Raw genomic sequence first — 23,862 nt, 5'->3', positions numbered from 1 at the left:
GGACTATGGGAAATGTACCCTAAATGTATGGAAACGGATTAGGAAGGTCACTGACTTAAATGATCAAATTATCTAGGAACATAAAGATTAGCATGAGATATAAAAGCATTGTTGGGAAAAGGCAGCATCAATTTAGTTTATTCTTGAGCAACAAATACAACATTGACATACAAAAAATTCTAAATACAAAAAACTCAAGTAGCGTGTGTGTACTTATGAACGTCATCATAATTAAGATCAATAGCTACTTAAAAGTACTAACAAAGTAGTTTCCAAATCTGCAAATCTGTGCACACACAGTCCATGACGTCAGACCTTGCTGGTCCAGAGAGTTCACACTCTGCCACTGCAGCCAGTGTGTCACCAGGCCAGTACAGGCAGCTTGATGTGGCTCAGCAACATAAAGAGTCCATCAGAGTCCGTTGTAAAGCGGTCTGCAGTGCGGCTCTAGCTTGTCCTCCAGGACGTAGTCTGGTCCACAGACCCAAGGGTCCCCCGTCTCCCACTGCCACTTCTGCAGACCCTGCCTCAGGCTCTCCAGGACGGAGCTGTAGGACGGGTCCGACGCCAGGTTCCTCGTTTCCCACGGGTCTGCCCTGTGTTGGCGCATTATTTGTGAACATTTAAACATTAAAACAAACCAGAGAAAAACCCAAGAGATACCTTAAAACATGAACCATATAGAATTCTACTTCTAAATGTCACTACAATGAATCACATCTGAAAGTCAGGTTGAATTATAAAAGACATAAAGGGCTTTTAGGTAACGTGTGCACACAGTATTGAGTATTCTACATACTTTACTAGCATTTCAGTCAAAATCTCAAAACTCCCATCTATTTAAGTGCAGAGGTGAACAGTGTGTGCAACAGTCCTTCATTGCTCTTAACATGGATTTGATCCATTTTGCATTTTCCAGAGGACACAGTCATGTTCACCATCTTTCATTCTATTAGACAACAGTCCAGTAAACATCGGATATTTGCTTGTCAGTGACTTTTCTTTCAAGGAGAGTGGGCGGTCCACTTACCTCCAGCTTTTATTTCTAATTTATTCGGACAGTTGGAAAGCAGACAGGGAGAGTAGGGGGGACACAGGACTCGACCCCGGGCCAACAGGGGCACCTGTGGCTCCAGAGGTGGGGGACCCAAACAGTCGACCACTTCTGGACACACTTTGTACTGACTACTAATGTACCACCATATCTTCATGTTTTTCAAATTTTAGTATAATGTTATTTTACTGGATTTGGTTTCCGAGTAAAGAGATTAAACTTTATGGAGAGAAGATAAGTTACACAGGGCCTCCTCCAGTGATATTGTTTGCCCTTTATATTGTGCTTGAAAAAAATAACTAAAACCATGAAACATGAACAAATAGATGGTATTGTAAAAGAAAAGTATACCTTTGCATAACAGTATAGCTTAAAATATGTTGTATAGCTCAGGCCAAAAAAGGACTAAATAAAATTAAGTCAAACAAAAAGACAGTAGGGTTTGAGGCTTTAAAGTTGTCTTATTGTGGGAAATCAAATTTTCCCCGACTTATATACAAATAAGATCAAAGATGTTTGATGTAGACATTGTTGAAATCTGATTTCGTTTCAGTGGTTTAATTTAAAATAGTTTCATTTTCAAAAATCCCTCCTTTTGTGCCTCCACTCAGCAGGTTTACCTCATTTAAATCAGAGGACCTGGTGTTGTCGGCCAATCACGGTTCAGTATTGTGGCTGTTCTGCCTCTGAGGACTCAAGTCTTCAAATTGATTCAATAAATACCCTTTTAACTAAACTACATTTATTTCTGAAACAACATGAGGAACATTTTCCTTATCCTGAGCCATAATATATATTTGAAAACAAACTCATGAAGGCAGAGTATGGGCCCTTTAACAGACCTGGTGTCGAACAGTTCCCAGCGCTCCCTGTAGTAGTACTGCTGCAGGGTTTTGAACCAGTGAGTCGGCTGCTGCAGCCGGGTGCGGTTCAGCAGGTCCTGGAAGGTGGGCGACACGTAGAAGTCCTGGTCGATGGGGAACGGCATGCGGTAGTGCAGGTTGTGGAGAAGGTGGTACGCCCCCTGGCGGACTGAGCGGATTGGGTAGTACATGGTCACCTGAAATTGTCATGAAAAGAAATGTCAAATGTCTGGTCAAAGCCTTGTAATCAGGGTTTGGGTCGATTCATGAAAGAACTCATCATTGGAATTGAAATTTGAAAAAACAGAAGACAGAATTGGAATTGAATTGGAATTTCAGGAAAAGTTTAATTTAATTCAAAATATGAAATTCTGTGAAATTCCATGTTTTCTTGTTTTAGCTTACCACATATCTGAGATTACATGTGGTGTTTTATATTATTAATACTGAATATCATAAAATGTTAAAGGGACCTTTCAGGTGGTATTTAATGCAGAACATGTAATCGTAATACACACATTATAACTGAATGTATTTGATTTGTTTAACTGTCTTTTTTTTGATTCATAATGTTTGATTTATAATGTTTAGCAAGTGAAGACAACTTCTCTTAGAAGTGGAATTTCATGGAATTTCATGGAACTCAATTGTGTCCTGTGTCCTGTCATTCCAATTCAATTCCAATTCTGTTTCCTTGGAGCTCGGTGACATTCTAATTCCAATTCCAACTCCAGGAACTGAATTGGAATCTGCCATGCATTCTCAGTTCAGTTCATGAACGGCCCCGACCCTGCTTGTAATACAGTATACATTTGATTTCTTCATGGTAGGACATCTCTGACAGTAGTGATGACATCATATCCGGGCCTGCAGCGAGGCCCACTGACCTCATGGAGGGACTGACTGGCGTAGACGGTGAGCCAGCTGCTGGGCTCAGTGACCAGAGCGGGCAGCAAGGAGCGACCGGTGAGATGGACCGGGGTCGAGGGGCTGCCGAGGAGGCTGTAGGACGGGTAGGGGACAGAGAACCAGTCCAGAATGGTGGGAGTGACGTCTGGCGGAACAAAGAAAGAAGAAGAAAAAGAGAGAAAGAAGGAGAGAGACAGAGTGAGAGAATGAGACAGCGAGATGGACTGTGATCGAATACAGTCCTGAAGATAAAGCTGCATCCTCCGTCCTGAGGTCATCAGTGACATTGCTGTATAATGTTATGTTATTATTATGTATATTGTTATTACTATAGAATCGTTACATACTGCATACCGTATGTACTGATAATTTTTATAATGGTCCCACTATTTCATACTGTATACATATTGATATTATATTACTATATTTTTTATGTTTATATCTCACATATATCATATTTAGTGATCCATATTTAAGTAAGCATTCAATGCTTTTCTCTTCTTACATTATATTTTTTCCCCTATTTTTTACCCGTATTATTTTTTGCTGCTGAAACGACCCAATTTCCGCGCAGGGATCATTTAAGTTTCACCTCATTTCATCTCAGATGTTAACATGCTCCTGATGCAGCATCATCAAGTCTCCCTCTTGTGGCCCCTTCAGCACTTCAACGCATCAGAGCTGAAATATTTCCCTTTGCCTTTAGTCCAAGGCCATTTTCACACCTGCCTCCTTCCTGGAGCAGTTCATTTGAAGTGAGACAGCAAACGCACCAAAGACTAGAAAATTGCCAGGAAATCGTGCATTTAATTTCCCCATACTTCTCGGAAAATCTTCATATTATTATAACTGTCATATTTTGCTTTTAGGTTGTTGGAAATTTCCAAATAATACAAAGCAACTGTACAACATAAATAATAGTTTGCAATATTTCTGCAAGTCTAAATAGCCTAGCCAAAATATCTAAATTCTGTTTACTTAAACATCTGCTTGTTAGGATTTAAAATTTTGTCCAATGAACAGCTGACCTCCAAAGCCATATGACTTAAAAAGATAAAGATAAAGATGCACTTTATTGATCCCCTAGGGGAAATTCGGGAAACTTCTTTTAAAAAGCAAAGCAGATGTGTCAACTGGCAGTGGGAAACATAAACTAATGAAAAACTGCAACAAAGTAACAATTTCACTTGTGATTTGAACCAATTCAAAGAGAGTGAAACTATGGGTAAGAAAATGAGCAAAGTAAAGCAGCATTACAGACCCATCTATGCATCCACTTATTCCCCCCCCTCCCTCATCCACCTCTTACCCAGCAGGCTGACGTACGCCTGACTGGTGTCTCCCCAGCGCTCCCTGTGCTCTGGAGATGACACCAGCATGGGCTCCGCCGTGCCGGAGCGGTACAGGTTGGTTCTGCCGTTAGGGAAGGGGATCCCGTTATCTGAGCTGTAGATGACCAGTGTGTCATTCTCATAGCCGGCCGCCCTCAGCTCCTGGAGAACCAAACCGATACCTACAGGAGGAAATTAACACAATTATAGTTTCGTGTCTTTCTTACTAGGGTGTCAGTGAGTTTCTCGCCATCCTCCTTTCTGTGTGCGTGTATGTGTCTGTGTCTGTGTGTGTGTCTGTATGTGTGTGTGTGTGTGTGTGTGTGTGTGTGTGTGTGTGTGCAGGTCTAGTTCACACCTGACTTTTGTTTTACATACCCTGGTCCAGCCTGCTAACAGTGGTGTACTGGGCAGCCAAGTCGGCTCGTGCTGCAGGTGTATCTGGTACAAAAGGGGGAACCTGGAGAACACAAGATGAGGAACGAACACGTGTTACTGTGTCATCGATCAAACTCTCAAGTCTGTGTGTGTCAAAGATTGATTTCATTACAATAATCATCAGACAGACATGATCTTAAGATTTTGGATATCTATTACATTCCTATTATGATGCCTGATGAAGGTCGGATGACCGAAACATCGTATCATTAATAAATTGCTCTGTAGGTGAGGACAGTGTGCAGAACTTCATTCAAGTGTAGATTTATATCAGAAACATCATACAGTCAGTGAATATTCCACTCTAACAACAGGAGCAGTGGTGCATGAAGTGAAAAGAAAATCCAAAGTAGGTAAGCACCACACTCTGATGGGATTAAGGTCACAAAGGCTGAAATGTCACCTTTGTAAAGACAACATGAAACGGCCTTTCAAGGGTGTCTTGCCTCCCTAATTTGACGCATTTCTGGTTGAAAGAAGATGTTGGAGTGGGACGAAACACGAGGAGGGATCATTCACAAGTGAGCGGGGGAGAACCATAGCAAACAAGGAAAGTGAGTCAGAAGAGCTGGATGCTGGTCGGCCTTCTCTTGTAGACGACCACCGGCCTCCTCCATCACTTCCAACACCTCCATCACCCCCGTTACTGGAGCAGCAGAGGAGGAAACCCTTCGAGTGCAGGAAGCGAAGAAGAGAGAGGTACAGGAGGAAGATTTTGTCCCTGGTGTTGCCATGTGTGGTACTTTGAAAGTTATGAAGTTGCAGGATTTATATCATGAGGGGAGGAGGATTATTCAAAAATGTCTGATGATATTGGTTGGAATTTTTATGTATGTCTACTGGTACGCAATGAGGAACCAGTAAAAATATGCTGTTTTCTAGATAGGACAAGTAATGGAGTTTTGGATATAAAAATATGAGAAAATAAAAATTGTGTAATTTTTTTAGCAGGTATTGTTAAATAAGTGCATGCTAGGACATGAACAAATATTCATTATTCATCATTTTTCACATCAATTTAACTTTTATAGCTAATAACCCTTGTTTTGCAATGATAGAGTGGGGTGTCTGTCTATTAAATCTTTTCATCTGATTTATCTTATCATAGCATGTTTGGGTCAGCCTTGTGTTAGCATTAGCTTGGTAGCATGAGTGAACATTAGTGAGTCAGAATTTGTTTGCACACTTGTTTGGTAATAAGAGCCTGCATAAACGGGGCCTAAGTGTCTAGTAGAAATAATGAAGTAGCCTCGTGCTAGAATTTGTTTGCAGATTACGTTGGTAGCAACCATACTTAAAGCCAGCACAAACAGGGCCTCTGTGTAATCGTGTGACTTATATAAACATGGCATTCAATGAGAAGCTGCTAGAAGAAGCCAGCAGGGCCAGTCAGACTTAGCTTTGCCTAAGCAGATACAATGTGGATATGAGGACTATCTGCTCTCTGCTTGGGCAAGTGTAGGATATAACTTTCATAGTATGTGACTTGGTAGGGTTTAGATGTAGCATGTAACTTAATGTTCTGAACAGAAAGGGATATTGATTGTTTATGCTATGTAGATTTCCTAGGGTGTTGTGTTTTTTTTGTGTTTTTTTTTTGTTTGTTTCTTGTGTCTTCATTTTGATGCTCTGTGTTTTGTGTTGTTTGTCTGGCTAGATTTGAATGTTATTGCTGGACTGCAGACTTTTTTCTTTTAGTTGTTTAAAAAAAGACTGGACAGACCCTGAAAGAAGACATATTATATGTCATTCATGTAACTGTAATAATGTAACTGATATTTCAATGTAAATGTCTGACCAAAAACATTAATAAAAAAAAAAAGAAAGGGATATTGATGGTAGTGCGTGATGTAGAGTAGTGTTGTTGATAACTAAGGTGCAGGTGACAGCGGCAGCAGTGTAGTGGACTTGGGTCTGCTGAGTCTGGGCAAAGAGGGGGGTGTTTCTGTTTCTGGGACTCTGGAATACACTGTTGAGCCTTCTTGAGGTGTTGTGGACCTAATTCAACGGAACATGGGTGAAGGAGGGTGCCCACTTGATAACCCAATGACTTTCCTACACTCACTCACCCTGAAGGCTAGAGTAGATAACTGGTATGTGTTGCTGCCTGTTATATGGTGCTGTAGATTTATGACGGTGTAGCCTGATGATACTGATACTCATTTGCAGACTCTGAATTGTGCCTCCATAGGAATGCTCACCTTGGATTATGGCACAAGGGATATTAACATCATATCCTGTGTATTGATAAAATGGCCAAGAGAATGAAATGGTCATAATTTCTCTTACTATCGTATGTCACCGACCTTAACTTGCTCCGGTGTGTAATATTCCGGTGTCCAGTCGGGAATTCTACCCATTCCCATTTCACCGTTACCAAACTTCTCACAGAAAGCTCCGTACTGCGGCTGGGAGTGTCCACACCGGTGGGTGTCATGGAACGCGACGTAGAGGAAAAATGGCCTCTCTTCCTCTTCTCTATTCGCTCTTTCTCCTTTGTTCCCCTTTCCTTCCTTTTCCCTTCGCTCAACGGCTTCCTCTTTGTGGGTCTGGAAAAACTTCCGGACCAGGAGTTTGATCCGGGTGATGTTCCGGCCCACCTGGAGCACGGAGTTGTTTTCCTCCGTGTAGGCAAAATCGAAAGGGTATACAGACCCAGGGCCAACATGCTTCTTCCCAATTATACCTGTATGACCGTGAGAGAGAGACAGAGAGACAGAGAGAGAGAGAGCAAGAGAGAGAGCGAGAGAGAGAGAGAAATTAGCATAGAAAGCCACAAACAGCAAGAAGGTGTGTGTACAGACCTTCTGGTGCAGGACAAATACCTTCTTACATTTTTTTAGCAGCTAGTAAACTAGAAAAATGGGAAAATAAGAAGAAGAAAGAAGAAGAAGAATTTATAAGAATATATATATTTTTTAGTTTACAAGCCTTTGATTCTTGCACCTGCATTACAATTGATCTTCATCTGAGCGCAACCAGCATCTTTACTTTTCTGTTTAGCAGCTAGTAAGAAAGCTATAACACATAAGTAGCTACAGAAAGAACCTCCAACAAAGACTGATTGTATAGCACTTGTAAACAACATTTATGACTTTTTATGAGCCTTTTCCATCAGACTATGTAACAACACAATTCTAGAATATTGGGGAAAGTGGGTCTGTATGTGTACTCATGAGCTGCGTATGACCCATTATATAGTCATTTCATCAGTATATCATGACTGTAATAGCCCTGGTGACCAACTGTTATTGTCTAGTCCTAAATAAAAACAAAGTAGAAGTGGTGACTTTTTTATTTACCTGTATGGACGTCGGCTCGGTTCAGGAGCAGAGGCAGACTCTGTACTCCGTCAAACGAGTCGAAGTGGTGGACTCCCTGATGAAGGCCATACATGCCGTTCTGGTGCTGAGAACGCAGGACAAACAGACCTTGTTGCTCTGCATTCATGAACAAAATTATAAGGACCCATTGATGGGACAGTGTGTGTGTGTGTGTGTGTGTGTGTGTGTGTGTGTGTGTGTGTTACCTGTGGCAGGCCGGTGAGGATGGCGGAGCGGCTGGGGGAGCAGCTGCTGACGGAGGTGAAGGCGTTGCGGAATACCAAGCTGCGGCGGGCCAGCGAGCGGAGGTGGGGGGTGCGGACCGCAGAGTTGTTGTACACTTCTGTCTCAAAACCTGCGTCATCGGCTGGGAAAGGGGGCAAAGACAGAAGGGCTGAAGGTTTACAAAGAGGTGATGCCATGGTGTGTGTGTGTGTGTGTGTGTGTGTGTAGGGTGGGGAGTGAGGTCTACACACCCAAAGAAGCACCTGGTTTAGTCCTGACTGAGGTCAAAGGGCATCTGCAGTCAAAGCCCCTAAACTTTGGAACTACTTGCCACTGGATATACATTTGGCCAAGTCTGCATCATCTTTTAAATCTCCTTTAAAGACCTATTTTTTTTATAAACTTGCCCTCTCTTGACTTTTTTATTATTGCATAGTATTTTGTCATTACTTCTGCACTGCTCTTATATGGAATTCTCTTGACTTTCATTATTGTAAACCATTGTTTTTGTTGTTCCTACTTCTGTAAACTGCTCTCATATTGTTTCCACTGTTCTCCTTTCTCCCTGCTGTTTTTACTATAGTCTGCTTGGCTGGGAATCACTTTGTAAACAGTTTTTAGAAAGTGCCATATAAGTAAAGTTCACATTATTACATATTTGTGTGGGACAAGTTTGAGTGGGTGGTATATTCAGGCTATGAAGACCACTTACCAATTATTAGAAGGACATGTCTTTTCTTGGACTCCCCGATGCAACATGATGCCAAAATAAGAGACAAAACCAGCGCGTGCAGCATGATGAAGATGAACTGAACCCGCACTCATTAAAACTTCGGCCTAACGTTACTTTCTCCAGTTTCAGGACAAAACCTCTCAATTGTTTTGCTTCGAAACACGTGTTTAATGCGTTTCAAAGCAATTGATCTCAGTGAATAAAGTATTAAACTCAATAAATAAAGTAACGTCCTATTTCATAGAGCTACATATCAGCTGTTTTACCAACAATAAACGACAATATAGACCCATTTCCGACACTTGAATCACACGCCTTCCTGAAACAACTTAAGCCCCGCCCACTTTGGTCACATGACAGCGGTCACATGAGAAGCTGTTGCGGTTCCAAAAAACGAGGAAGTATTTTCTCTCTCTCTCTCTCTCTCTCTCTCTCTCTCTCTCTCTCTCTCTCTCTCTCTCTCTCTCTCTCTCTCTCTCTCTCTCTCTCTCTCTCTCTGCGTGTCTCTTTTTGAGGAAGTGGTTTTAAATGAAACTTATAACTTAAAATCACAGCAAAACTAAAGCATAATGTAACAGAAGACGAGCTCGTATTGGGTAAGATTCTATTCTATTCTATTGTTTTCTATTCTGTTCTAATTTGTGTTGTCATACATCTTACATACTAATCTGAAATGTATTCATGTTCATATGTTATTTATGTTCTTACACTTTGTCAATTTAATGTTTCACTATTCAGTTTTAGAGAGATACTATGGAAATATAACAACAAAACTTTAAAATATCACTCATGCTATTATTGTTTCAATTATAGCAATGGTCAAAATTACTCCACAGAAAATCTTATGGTAATACCATAGGGGGTAAACAAAATACCATAAAGTACGATAAGGTCATATAAACTCCCTATAGGAATATTGGTGATTTTTTTGTAAGGGAGCCGTATTACTCATGGATGATGATGCAGAAAAAGCTCTGGCTGTTGTACAGCTAGCAAAGCACTGACCTTTAACCAAATTGTCATATGATTATAGAAGTCCACAAAGCAGTTTTGACTTCAGAGAAATAGACCTGTTTTCTGTCCTCAGGCTCTGCATCAAACCACAAAACAAAAATAGCTGAATCTGAAAAGAGAAGTGTATTAACTGATTACTTGTGTGTAACCTAATCTAACCCAACCTGTTGGCCTTGCTGCGCTGGATATTTGCTCAGGAGGACACACACACACACACACACACACACACACACACACACACAGCACATCTCCAAGCAGCACTTCCCATCAGCTGATTAGTCACATTTTAAAAAAAGGAGAAATCCTAGTGCATGCAGTCAAATGTGTAAAGAAGGCACTGTGTTCATAGTCCATATGCTGAGGAAAGAAAATCGGTCTGTATCTTTGTGCACTTACAGCTCTCTATTCATCTCCATCCGCAGCCTTCCTCCCCTCCAGGGCTTCTCCACCCTCCTTCCTCACCTCTGACCCTCGTACGATGGAGCGTCCTCTGGTGGGAGGCGTCTCGGCCCGGGGCAGGATGGAGGCCTGCTGCTCCTACAGCACGCTGAAGGCCTGGCTGCCCGTCCTGTCCTGGCTGCCCCGGTACAATCTTAGGTGGCTGCAGATGGACCTGATAGCGGGCCTCACCGTCGGCCTGACCACGGTGCCGCAGGCCCTGGCGTACGCCGAGGTAGCGGGCCTTCCTGTGCAGGTGAGTCTCTGCTGGGTGGCGTTCTGTCATCAAGCTGTATTAAGTAATCTGTACAGCTGAATGAGGGTGTCGCTGTAAAACTTGAGATGTCAGTAACTATAAAACCTTACATATACAAACCCTACATGAGCAGAGCAGTGCTGGAAAAGCAACTGAGCAAGTCTGCATAGTTAGTTTTTGTACTTTGCATAAATAAAGATTAAATATAAACAGACTCGCATACTGATGAGCAGCTGAACATTGTGCCACTTCTTATGCTTTACCATTTCTTTGCCACTGTCTTCCATAATACTCACATAACAATTTCCTCTCTGTCACCCATCACATCATAATTCATCATTTATGGATTTAGTTTCCTTTCTGTCACATTGATGCTTTTGCTCTCTTCTAATTGATAAACCTGTCTCTCCACAGTTCGGCCTGTACTCTGCCTTCATGGGGGGGTTCATCTACACCCTGCTGGGGACCTCCAAGGACGTGACCCTGGGTCCCACGGCCATCATGTCCCTCCTGTGCTCCTCCTTGGTGGGGGGGCAGCCCGGCCGAGCCGTGCTCCTCAGCCTCCTGTGTGGCGTCATCCAAGCTGCCATGGCGTTATTGAGATTAGGTAAGGGAGGAGATCGCTGTTGTCATGTGGAAATTATTTTCATGTTCAGTTGAAGGTCCTCTGTGGGCTGAGAAATTTCTACGAAACCCTTTTGAAAGGCTTAAAAAAGACTTTCAAAACCTACTGGATGAGCTCCAACAATGCATGGTCGTCAAGCTATAAACAAAAAAACAAGGCTATTTTTTAGTTTTTGGAAAGTTGCACACAAGGTTTTCACCTGACACCGACAATAGATTGTTAGATAGAGAGAGAGGGAGTGGATTTAGAGAGGGGTTTTAGAGAGGGATGGAGAGGGATGAAGTGGATGTTTAATGACAAGAGCAGAGATTGTGGAGAAGCAGGAAGTCAGTTTGTCAGTGCGGCAGAGCCACTTCCTACCACCGTGTCTATGACTTCCTGTGCCTAACCAGACGCAGTTTGTGAAAGGCTCTACAGGTTCTATCTTGTATCTATTGATCTCAGTCATGGTTTTGGTTCTTGATCCAAAGTCATAGATCTGTAGATCACTGGCTGCTCTGCTTGTCGTCTGCAGGGTTCCTGTTGGACTTCATCTCCTTTCCTGTAATAAAAGGCTTCACCTGTGCTGCTGCAGTAACCATAGGCTTTGGCCAGGTCAAGGTGCGAGTTAAGCGCACACACACACACACACACACACACACACACACACATACAGAGATAGAGACAGAGAAGCACACACCTTCCAAAGCCACAAAGCAAACAGCTCCTGTTTGCTATAATACCTTAATTCTGGAGTCCGCTGCTTGTTCAAGTTCAAGTTCAAGTTTATTTGTTTATTATTATGTTTATTATAAAGTGCAAAGTCACAGAGTTGTCTCAATACACTTCATAAAAAGCTAAGATATCAAGAATGAAAAGTGATTAACATGTACATAGAATAAAATAAAACCAGTAAGGTAAGCAATCACACACGTTATGATCAGTGCTTTGAAATAAGATCTGTCTTGAATTGGGAGCCAGTGTAAGGAGGTTTTATCAGCATAGGAATGCTGGATTTGTGTCAGCCATTTCTACCATTTAATTGGGGGATTGTGAGACGATCGGGTGCATGGGTCCTGGGTCTGAATATGGCCTGGGACCTTTGTCATCCCCCTCTCTCTCTCTCTCTCTCAATCTTTCTTATGTCTCTCTACTGTGATCTATCTAAAAAATGCACAAACCTTATACAGAGAGTCAAATAAAAGGATGGAAGGAAACATTAGATCAGAGCAGGGGTGTCCAAACTACGGCCCGCGGGCCAACTGCGGCCCGCCATCCATTTTTAATTGGCCCGTATCAGCAACAAGGCAAAGAGCAGCTTGTACCACAGCTGTATGCGCACATGAAAGCATTCCGTGCGAAGCTCCGTCTCTTCGAGTCACAACTGCGCAACTTCAATGTAGCGCACTTCCCCATGCTGACCGAAATCAAATGCGCATTTCCAAATGCCAAGCTCTCTGCTAAAATGGGAGAATATGTGTGTGTGATCACATATCTCATTACAGAATTCAGTCAGCGCTTTCAGGATTTTTCTGTCATTGAGAAGGAAATCACACTGTTTGCGGCTCCGTTTTCAATGGATGCAGAAGAAGTGGAAGTGAGTCTGCAATTAGAACTGATCGAAATGCAGTGTGATGATTCTCTGAAGAATCAACATCAGCTTCTCTCCCTACCTGACTTCTACCGGAGCTTGGAAAAGGGCAAGTTTCCTCTGATGAGACGCCACGCAAAATGAATGATGAGTCTGTTCGGCTCAACATACATCTGTGAGCAGCTCTCTGTTAACGCTGAACAAAAGCAGATTGAGAACCAGAATGACCGACAGCCATCTCCGTGACGTCCTTCGCGTCTCAACCACAAAACTTACTCCTGACTTGCCAGCTATCCTTAAGACCAAAGCGCAGCATCACTGCTCCCACTGAGCGCAACATTCTTCCCATTACAGGTGAGTTAAAAATATACACACAGTTTTCATGTGTCAATAAGCCCAATTACTTAATAAATTCAGTTAATTAAAGTTGATGACAATTTTTTAACAAACATTAGTTGATGTGTTAACAAGCCCAATTATTTATTTGTGTAACAAGCTTGAAATATCCACATCCCCTATTTCTCTTCTTGTCTCTCCCTTCATGCAGGACAATGAAGAGGGATCAGCATCCTAAGAACCAATCTGAGGCTGTCACTGAGAGAATGACCTGCCAACCTTTTTGTAAAAAATAAAATGAAAATCTACTAATGGAGAGCTGTGATGGAGGCTTTTTTTCTTCAAACATGTTCAATTATCAAACGTAATTTACCTGCATTTGATTGATTTTACCAATGTTAGTGCATTAGAAGTGAGGCAGTATACCTCATGTCTAGTGAGTGGCCCAGTCTTTCGTATATTTTTCTGTATGTGGCCCTCAGGAAAAAAAGTTTGGACACCCCTGGATCAGAGCTACAACTTCTCTTCTTCAGTGACAGTGTCTGCGGCTGACGGCAGCCGTGTTTATTTCTGTGTCTAGAACATACTGGGGCTCAAAGGCGTTCCCCAGGAGTTCTTCCTGCAGGTTTACTACACGTTCTACAAGATCCCAGAGGCGCGGGTAGGTGACGTGGTCCTGGGTCTGCTGTGTCTCGCTCTGCTGGTCATGTTGACGCTGATGAAGACGAGTCTGGGCCCCCCGTCTGACGACTCTCCCACCTACTCCAGAGTCGCCAGCAGAATGGTGCGGGGCATTGCTACCGGTCAGTACCTGTGTGTGTGTGTGTGTGTGTGTGTGTGTGTGTGTGTGTGTGTGTGTGAGCGTGAATGCGTCTGTCTTTTTATATGCATGTATGCCTATGTCCATGTTTTAATTTTACAAAAGATTAAAAAAAAATACTGTAGAAAACTGAGATACTAGCTCTAAGATTGAAAACCTTCAGTGAGAAAAAAGTTAATTCTTGAGCTGTATACACAAATTCCAAGGCACTCTAAATCCAGTAAGGAGGGAAGAGACTAAACGCTAGAAATTTTAAAAAGCCTTAATTGTCATGGATTAAAGCCAGTGCGTTTCAAACATAATGACTGAAAAAAACAAAGAAAAGATAAAGAAATGTGAGGGCAAAACCTGAGGGCAAAACATTGCTACAAATAAACACTAAAGAGCATCATTCCAGTGTGCATGTATTTTCTTTTCTTTATCTTTAGTGATTCATGGTGTTGTGGTCAAGGTTGTTGTTTTTTTTTTTTACATGTGCATACACATCTTTTTGCTGCATGTTTTACTTTTTTTTAAAGATAATTTTTTGGGGCATTTTCGAAAGTTCAAAGTACAGATAGACACGAAAGATTGGGAGAGAGAAGGGGTTGACGGGATGTCAAAGGTCCTGGATCGGCTTCGAACTCAGGACGTTGTGTTTACATGGGACGTGCCTTAGACCACTAAGCCACCAGGACGCCCAGGTTTTACTGTTTTAAAATGTTCCTCTAACTTCCTTTGTCATTCTCGTGCCTCCTGTCCCGTCCAGTGCGTAACGCCCTGGTGGTGGTGGCTGCATCCTTCGTGGCGTTTTCCTGGGACGCTTATGGTTATCACGTCTTCACCATCACCGGGAAAACGTCTAAGGGGCTCCCGCCGTTCAGGCCGCCGCCCACCACCGACACCACAGCCAACGGCACTGTTGTCACCTTTGGAGAGATTGTAGAGGTGATCATTTGAGTTACAACTTTTTCAAAATCGCTCTGCTTCATAACAAGTGCATCAAAGCTGGATAAGCGGGCCTGTCTGTCTATCTGTTTGGGCAGGGTTTTGGAGGAGGGCTTGCTGTGATTCCTTTCATGGGTCTGTTGGAGAGCATTGCTATTGCTAAAGCTTTTGGTAAGTTTCTTCTCTTTCCAATTCTTTTAATCCTTTAGTCACAATCAGCTCGTTTTTTTTTTTGCAACAGTACTTTGTTACACATTTAACTAACATGAAATAAATCAGGCCAGATAAGCAAAGAGGGGTTTATCAGGTGGTTGACCGGTAGGGATGGGACAATATATTAAAATTTAATATATCGCAATACAAAAATGTGACAATACGTATGTGGGGCAGAAAAATGAATCGTGATGTTAGCTACATTTTATTCTGCTGTAGTAATTACAAATGAGACGGCTTGACCATCACAATTTCACAAGCTCTCCATCTAAATATTATTTGCACTTTGTAATTCGTAATTCTAGCAAGCCAATGGCATTGCTAGATTTGTAGCTTAGAAATAAACATAAATTCTGCACAGTCAGACTTTGTTGTCATTGAACTTTTTGGTTGTATCGAATCGTGAACCCCATACCGCGTATCGTGACAAAAGCATATCGTCCGATCTCTACTGTGTTTCTCTCTCTCAGCCAGTCAGAACGACTACAGGATCGACGCCAACCAGGAGCTGTTTGCAATTGGTCTGACCAACATCATGGGCTCCTTTGTGTCAGCCTATCCTGTCACTGGCAGCTTTGGAAGGTGTGTGTGTCTGTGTGTGTGTGTGTGTGTGTGAGAGAGAGAGAGAGAGAGCATCAGATATCAGATATTTACAGTGTAATTTTTCGAATGTGCTAATACTGTGTTCTCTTCCTCTGCAGGACAGCGGTGAACTCCCAGACAGGAGTGTGCACTCCAGCTGGAGGGATCGTCACTAGTGAGTCCCAAAACTTTCAACTTTCACTCTGCCTGCTCTCTCTTTCACCCTCTTTCTCTGTTATCATATATTTTTTCCACTTCTCATTTCCTGGCTTCCTCTCTCCCCCTCCCTCTCCTCTGTAAGGCGTCTTCTCCGTACCGTCTTTCATTCTCAGTAGTCTCTGCCTCTCCCCAGTGGTTACATGTGGTAGTGTCGCTATCATAATAACTCATGTTTGTTTGTTGTTGTTTTAAGATAAGGAAAACTTTATTGTCCTTCAAGGGGAAATTGCTGCTGCTGTTAAAAGAAATAACAAAACAGGTTTAGCAGATGTGGACAGATAGGCTACAATAAAAGACAACAAACTGACAGTATTACAAACAAACTGTCTGCCAGTATTACCCTGGTAGTTTGTCATTTATTTGTATTTACAGATAGAGAAGACATACATAGAACACAAATATTCATTTTTCCCTTCTTTCTGTCCACCCCCTTCCAATACAAACTGCCCATAGGACACTTAATACTAATAAAAACTTAGTACACAAATGAATGAGACACAAATGTGCACAACACTAACTATGTGATCAACAGCTGAGGAGTCAGAGAAGAACAGAAGGGAAGGAAAAAGAAGGGAAGGAAAGGAAAAACAAGGACGACTATATAAACTTTTTTGTTATATAATTCATGATTTGTTATATGATACATGATTGCTCAGGCAAAGTTTTCAGTTCATCAAAGTGAGAGATCATAGAGCCCCAAATAGAATTTGCTAACTGTGTAAGTTATCTTTTCTAGTTTCAAATAATACATCAAATCACTTAGACATGATGATGTCTTTGGTGGGTTTGGTGACATGATTCTCCTCCAGGCCAGACAAGAAGCAAAGGCAATGTTGTCCTTTTGTTTACTTTGTTTGATCATCATCTGGGACACCAAAAATAGCTATTTCTCACACGTTTTCCATTCTCTCTCTCTCTCTTTCTCTCGCTTTGTGCATGTGTGGTTGCTCGAGTGTGTTTTATTTAAGGTGTATCAAGGTTTTCTGCTCTTGGTTTGGAAGTGAGATGTTTCACTGAAGAAGATCTACAGTCTTCCTCTCTGTCTGTGTCTCTCTCCAGGTGTGATAGTGCTGCTTTCCTTGGCGTTCCTCATGCCGGCCTTCTACTACATTCCCAAAGCTTCTCTGGCAGCAGTTATCATCTGTGCCGTAGCTCCCATGGTGGATTACCGCGTCGTGGCTAAGATGTGGAGGATATGCAGTGAGTTTTAACTGATGTGTCTTCCATGCTTGTGTAGGTTTGTGTTCATTTATGTGTTTGTTTGTCTCATGCTTGTGTGTCTTCCTTCCACAGAGCTGGACCTGCTGCCTTTCTCTGTGACCTTCCTGATGAGTTTCTGGGCGGTGCAGTACGGCATCGTAGGAGGGATGGCTGTATCTGGAGCCATGCTGCTGTACAACATCGCCAGACCTAAATTAAAGGTAGTATAACACTGCATTTGTGTGAAAAAAAATCCACTCTAAAACACTTTAACACTGTTAAAAAAACAGCTATTGGCGATGTACCTTGCAATCCTGGTTCCATCTTGTTGTTTGGTGGTGTATTTTTCCTATTACCGTCCCGTCAAGATATTTCCATCACAGCTACAATGGAATTTAATGGGAGAAAAAATGTCAACCATCTAAATATCAATGATAAACATCAAGTTTTGGTGTCAGACCCTCAGAATCAAAGACCAAGGGCTTCTTTTCTAGAGCCGCCATTCAGCATCGACATTCAACAATCATACAGGGAGAAATCCATCTTAGAAGAGGCAGAGATACACATTTCTCCACTGACTCACAGCCTCAATAGACCAGAATGCAATGCAGCCACAAGACATGTTGTATTTTGAGTAAGGGGCACGACTCTTGACTTCTTCTTGACTGGAGAATCTCTCACTCCGCTATCACTATTGCTCTCTCCACCTACACCTATAACCCACAGCTGAATGCAACAAGTTTAGGCCCGTTCTCTGGTTGTTGTTGAAAGTTATTCTGGGAAATGTAGGAAATCGCTAGCTGAAGTAGACATAGTCAAAGCGGGTTGAGGGAAAGTGGGTACAACGAAAAAGTAAATTACAACACTTCACATCACAGAATAACTCCTGGAGTGCACTGAATCACACATTGATGATATCTAACAGTGAGTGTGTCCGAAGTTGGATTTTCCCGTTAACCATGTGTGCCGACTGTGTGCAGGTATCTGATCATGGCGTGCTGGTGATGGAGCTGGGCAGTGGGTTGAGTTTCCCCGCCACAGAGTACCTCAGCCGCATCATACACACTCAGGCTCTGCAGGGTAAGGGTTCGTCTGCTCCCCTCTCTTTGTCGAGGATACTTCGTTTCTGAAGGCTGCAGCTGCTCCATGAAATACTAACATGCTGTGTTTCCTCCTCCTTTCCTCTCCTTCCCCTAAACGTCTCTCCCTTGGCCTTCCCCCCCTGTCGCTCCCTCAGCTTCTCCTCCACGGTCAGTAGTCCTGGACTGCCATCATGTCAGCACCATAGACTACTCAGTGGTCAGTGAGCTCAGCGACCTGCTGAGGCAGTTCAAACTACGAGGAGCGGTGCTGGTCTTCTCCAGACTGCAGGTACAACCATTACCTCTCGCTGCATTTCTGGGTACAGAGGATTTGTATTGGCCGACATACTTTTTAAACAATTTCTCTCTCTCTCTCTATCTGTCTATCCACCTACCAATCTCTTTCTATCGCTATCTGTCCTTCCTTCCAATCTTGCTTCCTTCCTTAGCCCTCCGTTCTGCAGGTTCTACTAGCAGCGGATCTGCCGGATCTCCAGCACACAGACAGTGTGGAGGCGGCGCTGCAGATCGAGCTGGGAACCCGCCTCAACGACTGACCCGACAACTGTCCAATCACAAGCTGGACTGATGATTTTTGATGCTGCGCAGAAGCAATACAGCCACAGACCAATCACTGACACTTTCCCTCTGGGCCAATCAGGCCACAGTGGAGCTGAACACTGATGATCTACCTCCAACGAGTCGTTTAGTGACTACCAAGTTGTTTAGTGATGCCAGTTACCAAGTGATATCCTTTTTTGACAACAAGTGTTGCCCTTTGAAGATCTTTGCATCTGCTAATCTTGACATTTCAAGTCATTTTGGAATCTCTTTAGCATTGAGTTACAACACTACGACAAAACTCGGCCCAAATCCAGTATCATGTTTCATAGCATTGTTTTTGTTCTTTTGTCAAAGATGCAGATTCCTTGTTACTTATCTCAGGACATTTTGTAGCTTTCTGTCCTTTATGAATGAAGACTTGAGAGAAGGAAATAATCTGATACGAACTCTATCTCTCTATCTCTTATCTTTTTAACCTTTTCAGAACTGAAGTACATAGTGGAGCGGAATCAGAGCAAGTCTGGCCACAGAGAATAAGAAAAGGGATCTAAGTGTGTAGGAATAAAGAATAGACGGAAAGGAAATTGACACCCATGAAACTAGTACACCAAATATCACCTAACATTATGAGGTTCCTCCCAAATAACACAGATTACTTATCTAGGTAAAAGGAGAGGTTAAAATATTGCAATTTCTCTAATTGAACTAAATCACCATGTCTATACAAGGATTTTTCTCTGAGTTGTAACTGGTTCTCCCACAGAGCTTGTACCTTATTTGTGTTCACATTCTGGATAAAAGTTTACATTGTCGTGTGTATGCTTTGTGTGTGTGTGTGTGTGTGTGCGTGTGCGTGTGTGTGTGTGTGTGTGCGCGTGTGTGTGTGTGTGTGTGTGTGTGTTTTAGTTGATCATTTAGAAAGAGAGAAGTCCTCTTGAATATTGTATGAAGAACTCAACACTGAAGATGTTATTGATATGAAAACAATCTTTTGGTATCAAAATGTGCTTTTCAAATGTTATATATATATTGTATTTTTCCATTTATTCTGCAGTGTGCACTATGTGACATTGATGAAGAAACACTAAAGGATGGTTTTGTTGGTACTGTAGACAGCTAATAACCAAGCCGCAGAGTTTCAGAATAACCAGAATGCCATTAATAATCTTATTGGTCTTGCAGGGACTTTCACTCTAAATTCTGGTAGTTTTAGTATTTTACACACATTTTGGATTACCCAATCAGAATAAGAAGAAAGCAATAAAGGCTTACAATTACTTTGACTGCATATTAAATCCATCTTTTAACTTGCTTGTACTGTAGTATTTTTTTTTAATTCCTTCAACTATTATTTTCTTAATGTGTCCCCATGGAGAAATTGAACAAATTTACAATTCAGGTTTTTCAGCATTACAAATTAATGGATGAGGTTAAGATGCCCATTTTACAGATTTACAGACTGGAAATGGAGGATGTGTATTTGCAAAGTGCTGCATGTCAGACAGAACAAATATAAGGGGGGTGATGACTCGAGGAGTTATGTTAGGAAAATGTATGTGCCTGAAGGTACATCAAAGGACTCACAGTGGGGAGAAGTCGTATACCTGTGAGATGTGTGGCAAGACGTTGACTCAGTCCTGTGGCATGAGGACACACATGACTAAATCACCACAGCAGTTGGAGTAGGACTGAATGTCATATGTGATAAGAAAGGAGACGTCAGTGTGAATGAGCGCAAGTCGCACAGTGATTAAAAGATCACTCATTCTTCTGGGCAAATTCCCTCTGTCCAGTTTAGTAATCATAAAGTTGACATTAAGTGTATTATCACAAAGTAAACAGTTGTATTTAACAAACCATTTGGTTACAGTTCAGCCTACATTATACACAAGCCTACATTGTATTGGCATTGGACTGAAAACTATAAAGTGCCCATAATGTTACCGTTGCCTTTCCTTCTGTCATTTTGGCCTCTTTTAAGTCCAGTGTTCACGTCTTAACCCTTCAGTACGCCACACGTTCACTGGCTTGTGGCAAGTCTGAAAATAATAATAATAATAATAACTTTATTTGTATAGCACTTTTCAAAAAAACAAAGTGCTTTACATACAATAAAACCCAAACAAGACAGTGATGTAAATGTACCACAACTAAATAAATAAAATAGGGTTGAATAATTAAAACAAATAAAAAAAATGGATATAAAGTGCTTGTGAAACTGAGGTCAACTATCTGCTGCATCCATCACTCTGAGCTCACTCGGCGTCAGTTCACTTCCTGGTGAGAGATCAATAACAAGATGTACTTGTGGATTGTTTGGCATCCCCAACCATTCCAGCGAACTCAGTGTCCTCCTTTAAATAAAGGTATTTGTTATGCTATTTTTTTATTGTCACAAAGGCTGGGTGCACATTGCACAGAGCTGAAACAAGCCATGTGTACACACATGGTATCTTAACAGGCATCAGCCTAGCAGAGGTCAGCTAAAGCTAAACAGTCGTCCATCATCCAGAGCCGACTGAACACATGCGCTCAAGCACCTGATGTCGCGCATTAAAGCACTCAACTAATTGTATCATTACAAAAAGGTATCTTATGGTATCTTAAGCAGTAAGTATGAGCAGCAAGCTTGCAACAGATGCCCTGCCATTACACATGACTTTAAATCAAAATTTAAATCATGCAGGCCTATTGGTGGTGTGGTAGTGTTGAAAAGTAGTGTGTACTTGGCCTTAATTTTTCCTGATGGGCCTGCAAAAAATGTATTCTTTTACTGTGTTTTGTCTTGATAAAACATGATTTATAGCTGGTATTAACATTGTATGGATGTGGCTCATATGATAAATTACAGGAAGAAATCATGTAATGGTTGTAATGAGATGTGTTCTGTTGTAGCCCAGAGGCTATTCCTGTCAGTCCTCATGGTTTTGAATCTTATTAAACTGAACTTCATACAAACTTAAACTGTGTAGTACTAGTAGTAGTATTGATTTATACGTATACAATTGAAAAGAGTGATTTGCTTTGTCTATAAGTTCATACTGCATGCTATCTACTAAATCAAGGGTGTCAAACTCAGTGTCAGTGACGGCCACACTGTGAATCTGTAATCAAGTCAAGAGCCAAAGACTAATCCATATTATTGTTTAACTGAACAAGGCAAACTGATGCTCTTTGACCATGCTTTTAAATGTCCCATATTTCCCACTAACATACAAGATCCTTGACATGACGCTTTTAACATTACAAGTCAGCAGCTCTGCAATCTTCATAGCACTTAGTCAAGCAAAATAGTCAATTATGGGGAAGTTTAACTTTTTACATCTAACTCTATAACTATAACTCTATAACTCTAACTCTGTAACAATGGCATTAACAGTGCTGGGTTAAGTTTCGACCTTCACTAAGGCCAGCCATGATAAAAATGTATATATTCATGATAAAATAAGATACTTCAGATAAAAACACCCACCAAATGCCATGTTATTCTGTTAACATCTGTTGTGTATCGTGTGCTTTTCAGTTGGTTTGCTTTCCTGGCATCTTAATTTATTAAGATTTATTTTTAATTGTGAATGTTATGAGCTAGTATAGGAGTAGGCAATATGAGCCGTCAGACAAAACTATGTTTCTGCCTGATTGTCTGTGTGTGTTTGAGAGTTTTATTTTGTATTTGAGTTGGACTTCCATTTTTCCAAATGAATGAATTCTCCAAGTTAAGTATTTGAACGACATTGTAGGGTTCTTAAGAAGTGTTGCAAAATGACAGAACAGAACAAACTATCAGAACAAAGCATCAAGTCAAACTCAAGTCAAGTTTACCTAGTATCATTAAACATAAAAGAGGAAGTTAGAGTTTGGAATTATGATGGACAAAATTTACGGGAAGGTGCACAATGTTTCCAACAAATCATGATTAGAAGTGACATATCAGTGTGATCAAACACTTCACATCACATTTGTCAGCTATATGAGAAGAATGAGAAAGGTCACCTACTACGGTGCAATCTTGTTTCCAGGTTTGTTCTTTGCAGGGCACATTCAAAGAGACAGTTGATCCTAATTTCAAACTAACCAATTTGTTTCAATCTTTGCAAGGAAAGCTTATGATAAAAAACATTTACTTCTTGCAAAGCCAGACAGTTAAATACACAGTGGAGAAAGACAGGAAATATGGGGTCCAACTTATATTACAGGTCATGGGCTGGATTCAAACCAACAATGTTGCAAGTACATGGTGTACAGCACTGCTTGCTGAAACAAGATGCACAACAAATGCCCAAAATTAAATTCATGCATGATGACAACTTTTGAGATTTTTGAATTAAATTAAATTCTCAAGGGTAACTGACATCAGGGGAATCTGCAAATGGTATAAATAATACAAAATAGTATAGTTTTTACAGTCAATTCATAATTGAATTTAGGTCAAATACCTCTTCCATATAGTTAATGAAAAACTTTGATGTTTGATGTTCTCTGTCATTTTAGTTATTGCTGTTGACAAAAGGTGGTAACATAGGCCTATGGGTCAGCCAGAAAATACACTCTGTCTGGAATGTGCAAACTTCTGAAGACCAAGAGATCAGGCCATCAGGATTGTAGTAAAATAAACATATTGACTCAGGATTTACGGTTATAACCTACATCTATCATTTGTGTTTGTCAGTGCTGTTTGAATTTCATCACCTAAAGATCTTTTTTTTTAATTTTGATTAATAAGTAACTCTTTTGCTGTCATATCAGTGAAAGATTTCCCTCATTTACCAATAGTCACATGGTCTTTCGGACACCAGCATAGGCTTATAAATTCTCACATCCTCCCACACTGCTGGACTCCCCAACAAATTGTTTCACTCACCAGTGGATTCCCAAACAACCTCTGCAAGGTAAGTAAAGAGGCAGGGAATAAACGCTCTGTCGTGTAACTTCATGTATTTTCTGCTCTTAATAAGTTATGATTTGTGCTTGGTAGCATAATTTGAAAATGCAATTTTATGAATATGCATTTGTCATTTCACTGACCAAGTCAACTGAGTTTGCAGTTTGCTGTAGTTTGTCTAGATTTCTCTTTCATCCATTTTCAGCAGCTTTGTGTCTGATCTGCTGGATGCGGCCCATAATGAGGGTGACTGGGGGA

The 23,862-nt window shown here is 41.4% G+C and overlaps 2 protein-coding genes across 2 annotated transcripts; one reads left to right on the top strand and one right to left on the bottom strand.

Moving 5' to 3' along the window:
• Positions 1 to 130: 130 nt before the first annotated feature.
• sgsh (N-sulfoglucosamine sulfohydrolase (sulfamidase)) lies at positions 131 to 9,196 on the bottom strand. Its single transcript, XM_071915315.2, has 9 exons — positions 8,856 to 9,196; positions 8,125 to 8,285; positions 7,898 to 8,003; positions 6,902 to 7,281; positions 4,536 to 4,617; positions 4,136 to 4,339; positions 2,805 to 2,971; positions 1,897 to 2,114; positions 131 to 596 (listed from the first exon to the last, which is right to left on the bottom strand). Exons 1-9 carry the CDS (start codon positions 8,938 to 8,940, stop codon positions 413 to 415), a joined length of 1,587 nt encoding a protein of 528 aa, XP_071771416.2. The 5' UTR covers positions 8,941 to 9,196; the 3' UTR covers positions 131 to 412.
• A 152-nt stretch (positions 9,197 to 9,348) lies between these two features.
• slc26a11 (solute carrier family 26 member 11) lies at positions 9,349 to 20,029 on the top strand. Its single transcript, XM_071915263.2, has 14 exons — positions 9,349 to 9,472; positions 10,313 to 10,584; positions 10,999 to 11,191; positions 11,724 to 11,809; positions 13,696 to 13,918; positions 14,684 to 14,862; positions 14,961 to 15,033; positions 15,546 to 15,657; positions 15,777 to 15,832; positions 16,936 to 17,076; positions 17,170 to 17,297; positions 18,057 to 18,156; positions 18,314 to 18,447; positions 18,608 to 20,029. The coding sequence occupies exons 2-14, from the start codon at positions 10,369 to 10,371 to the stop codon at positions 18,713 to 18,715; spliced, it is 1,749 nt and encodes a 582-aa protein (XP_071771364.1). The 5' UTR covers positions 9,349 to 9,472; positions 10,313 to 10,368; the 3' UTR covers positions 18,716 to 20,029.
• Positions 20,030 to 23,862: the final 3,833 nt, after the last annotated feature.

Source organism: Centroberyx gerrardi, chromosome 3 (genome assembly GCF_048128805.1).
Source record: "Centroberyx gerrardi isolate f3 chromosome 3, fCenGer3.hap1.cur.20231027, whole genome shotgun sequence".
Classification (NCBI taxonomy): domain Eukaryota; kingdom Metazoa; phylum Chordata; class Actinopteri; order Beryciformes; family Berycidae; genus Centroberyx; species Centroberyx gerrardi.
The sequence above is the reverse complement of the archived record's forward strand: the minus strand, read 5'-3'. Positions and strand labels throughout refer to the sequence as shown.

Excerpts from the sequence above, each read along its gene's own strand:
- slc26a11 (XM_071915263.2), top strand. The coding sequence starts at position 10,369 with ATGGAGCGTCCTCTGGTGGGAGGCGTCTCGGCCCGGGGCAGGATGGAG. Across the intron at positions 18,157-18,313 it reads ACACACTCAGGCTCTGCAGG|CTTCTCCTCCACGGTCAGTA; the intron begins GTAAGGGTTCGT and ends TCGCTCCCTCAG. Across the intron at positions 18,448-18,607 it reads TGGTCTTCTCCAGACTGCAG|CCCTCCGTTCTGCAGGTTCT; the intron begins GTACAACCATTA and ends TTCCTTCCTTAG.
- sgsh (XM_071915315.2), bottom strand. The coding sequence starts at position 8,940 with ATGCTGCACGCGCTGGTTTTGTCTCTTATTTTGGCATCATGTTGCATC. Across the intron at positions 7,282-7,897 it reads CCGAGCCGACGTCCATACAG|GTATAATTGGGAAGAAGCAT; the intron begins GTAAATAAAAAA and ends ACGGTCATACAG. Across the intron at positions 4,618-6,901 it reads ACACACCGGAGCAAGTTAAG|GTTCCCCCTTTTGTACCAGA; the intron begins GTCGGTGACATA and ends TGTGTTCTCCAG.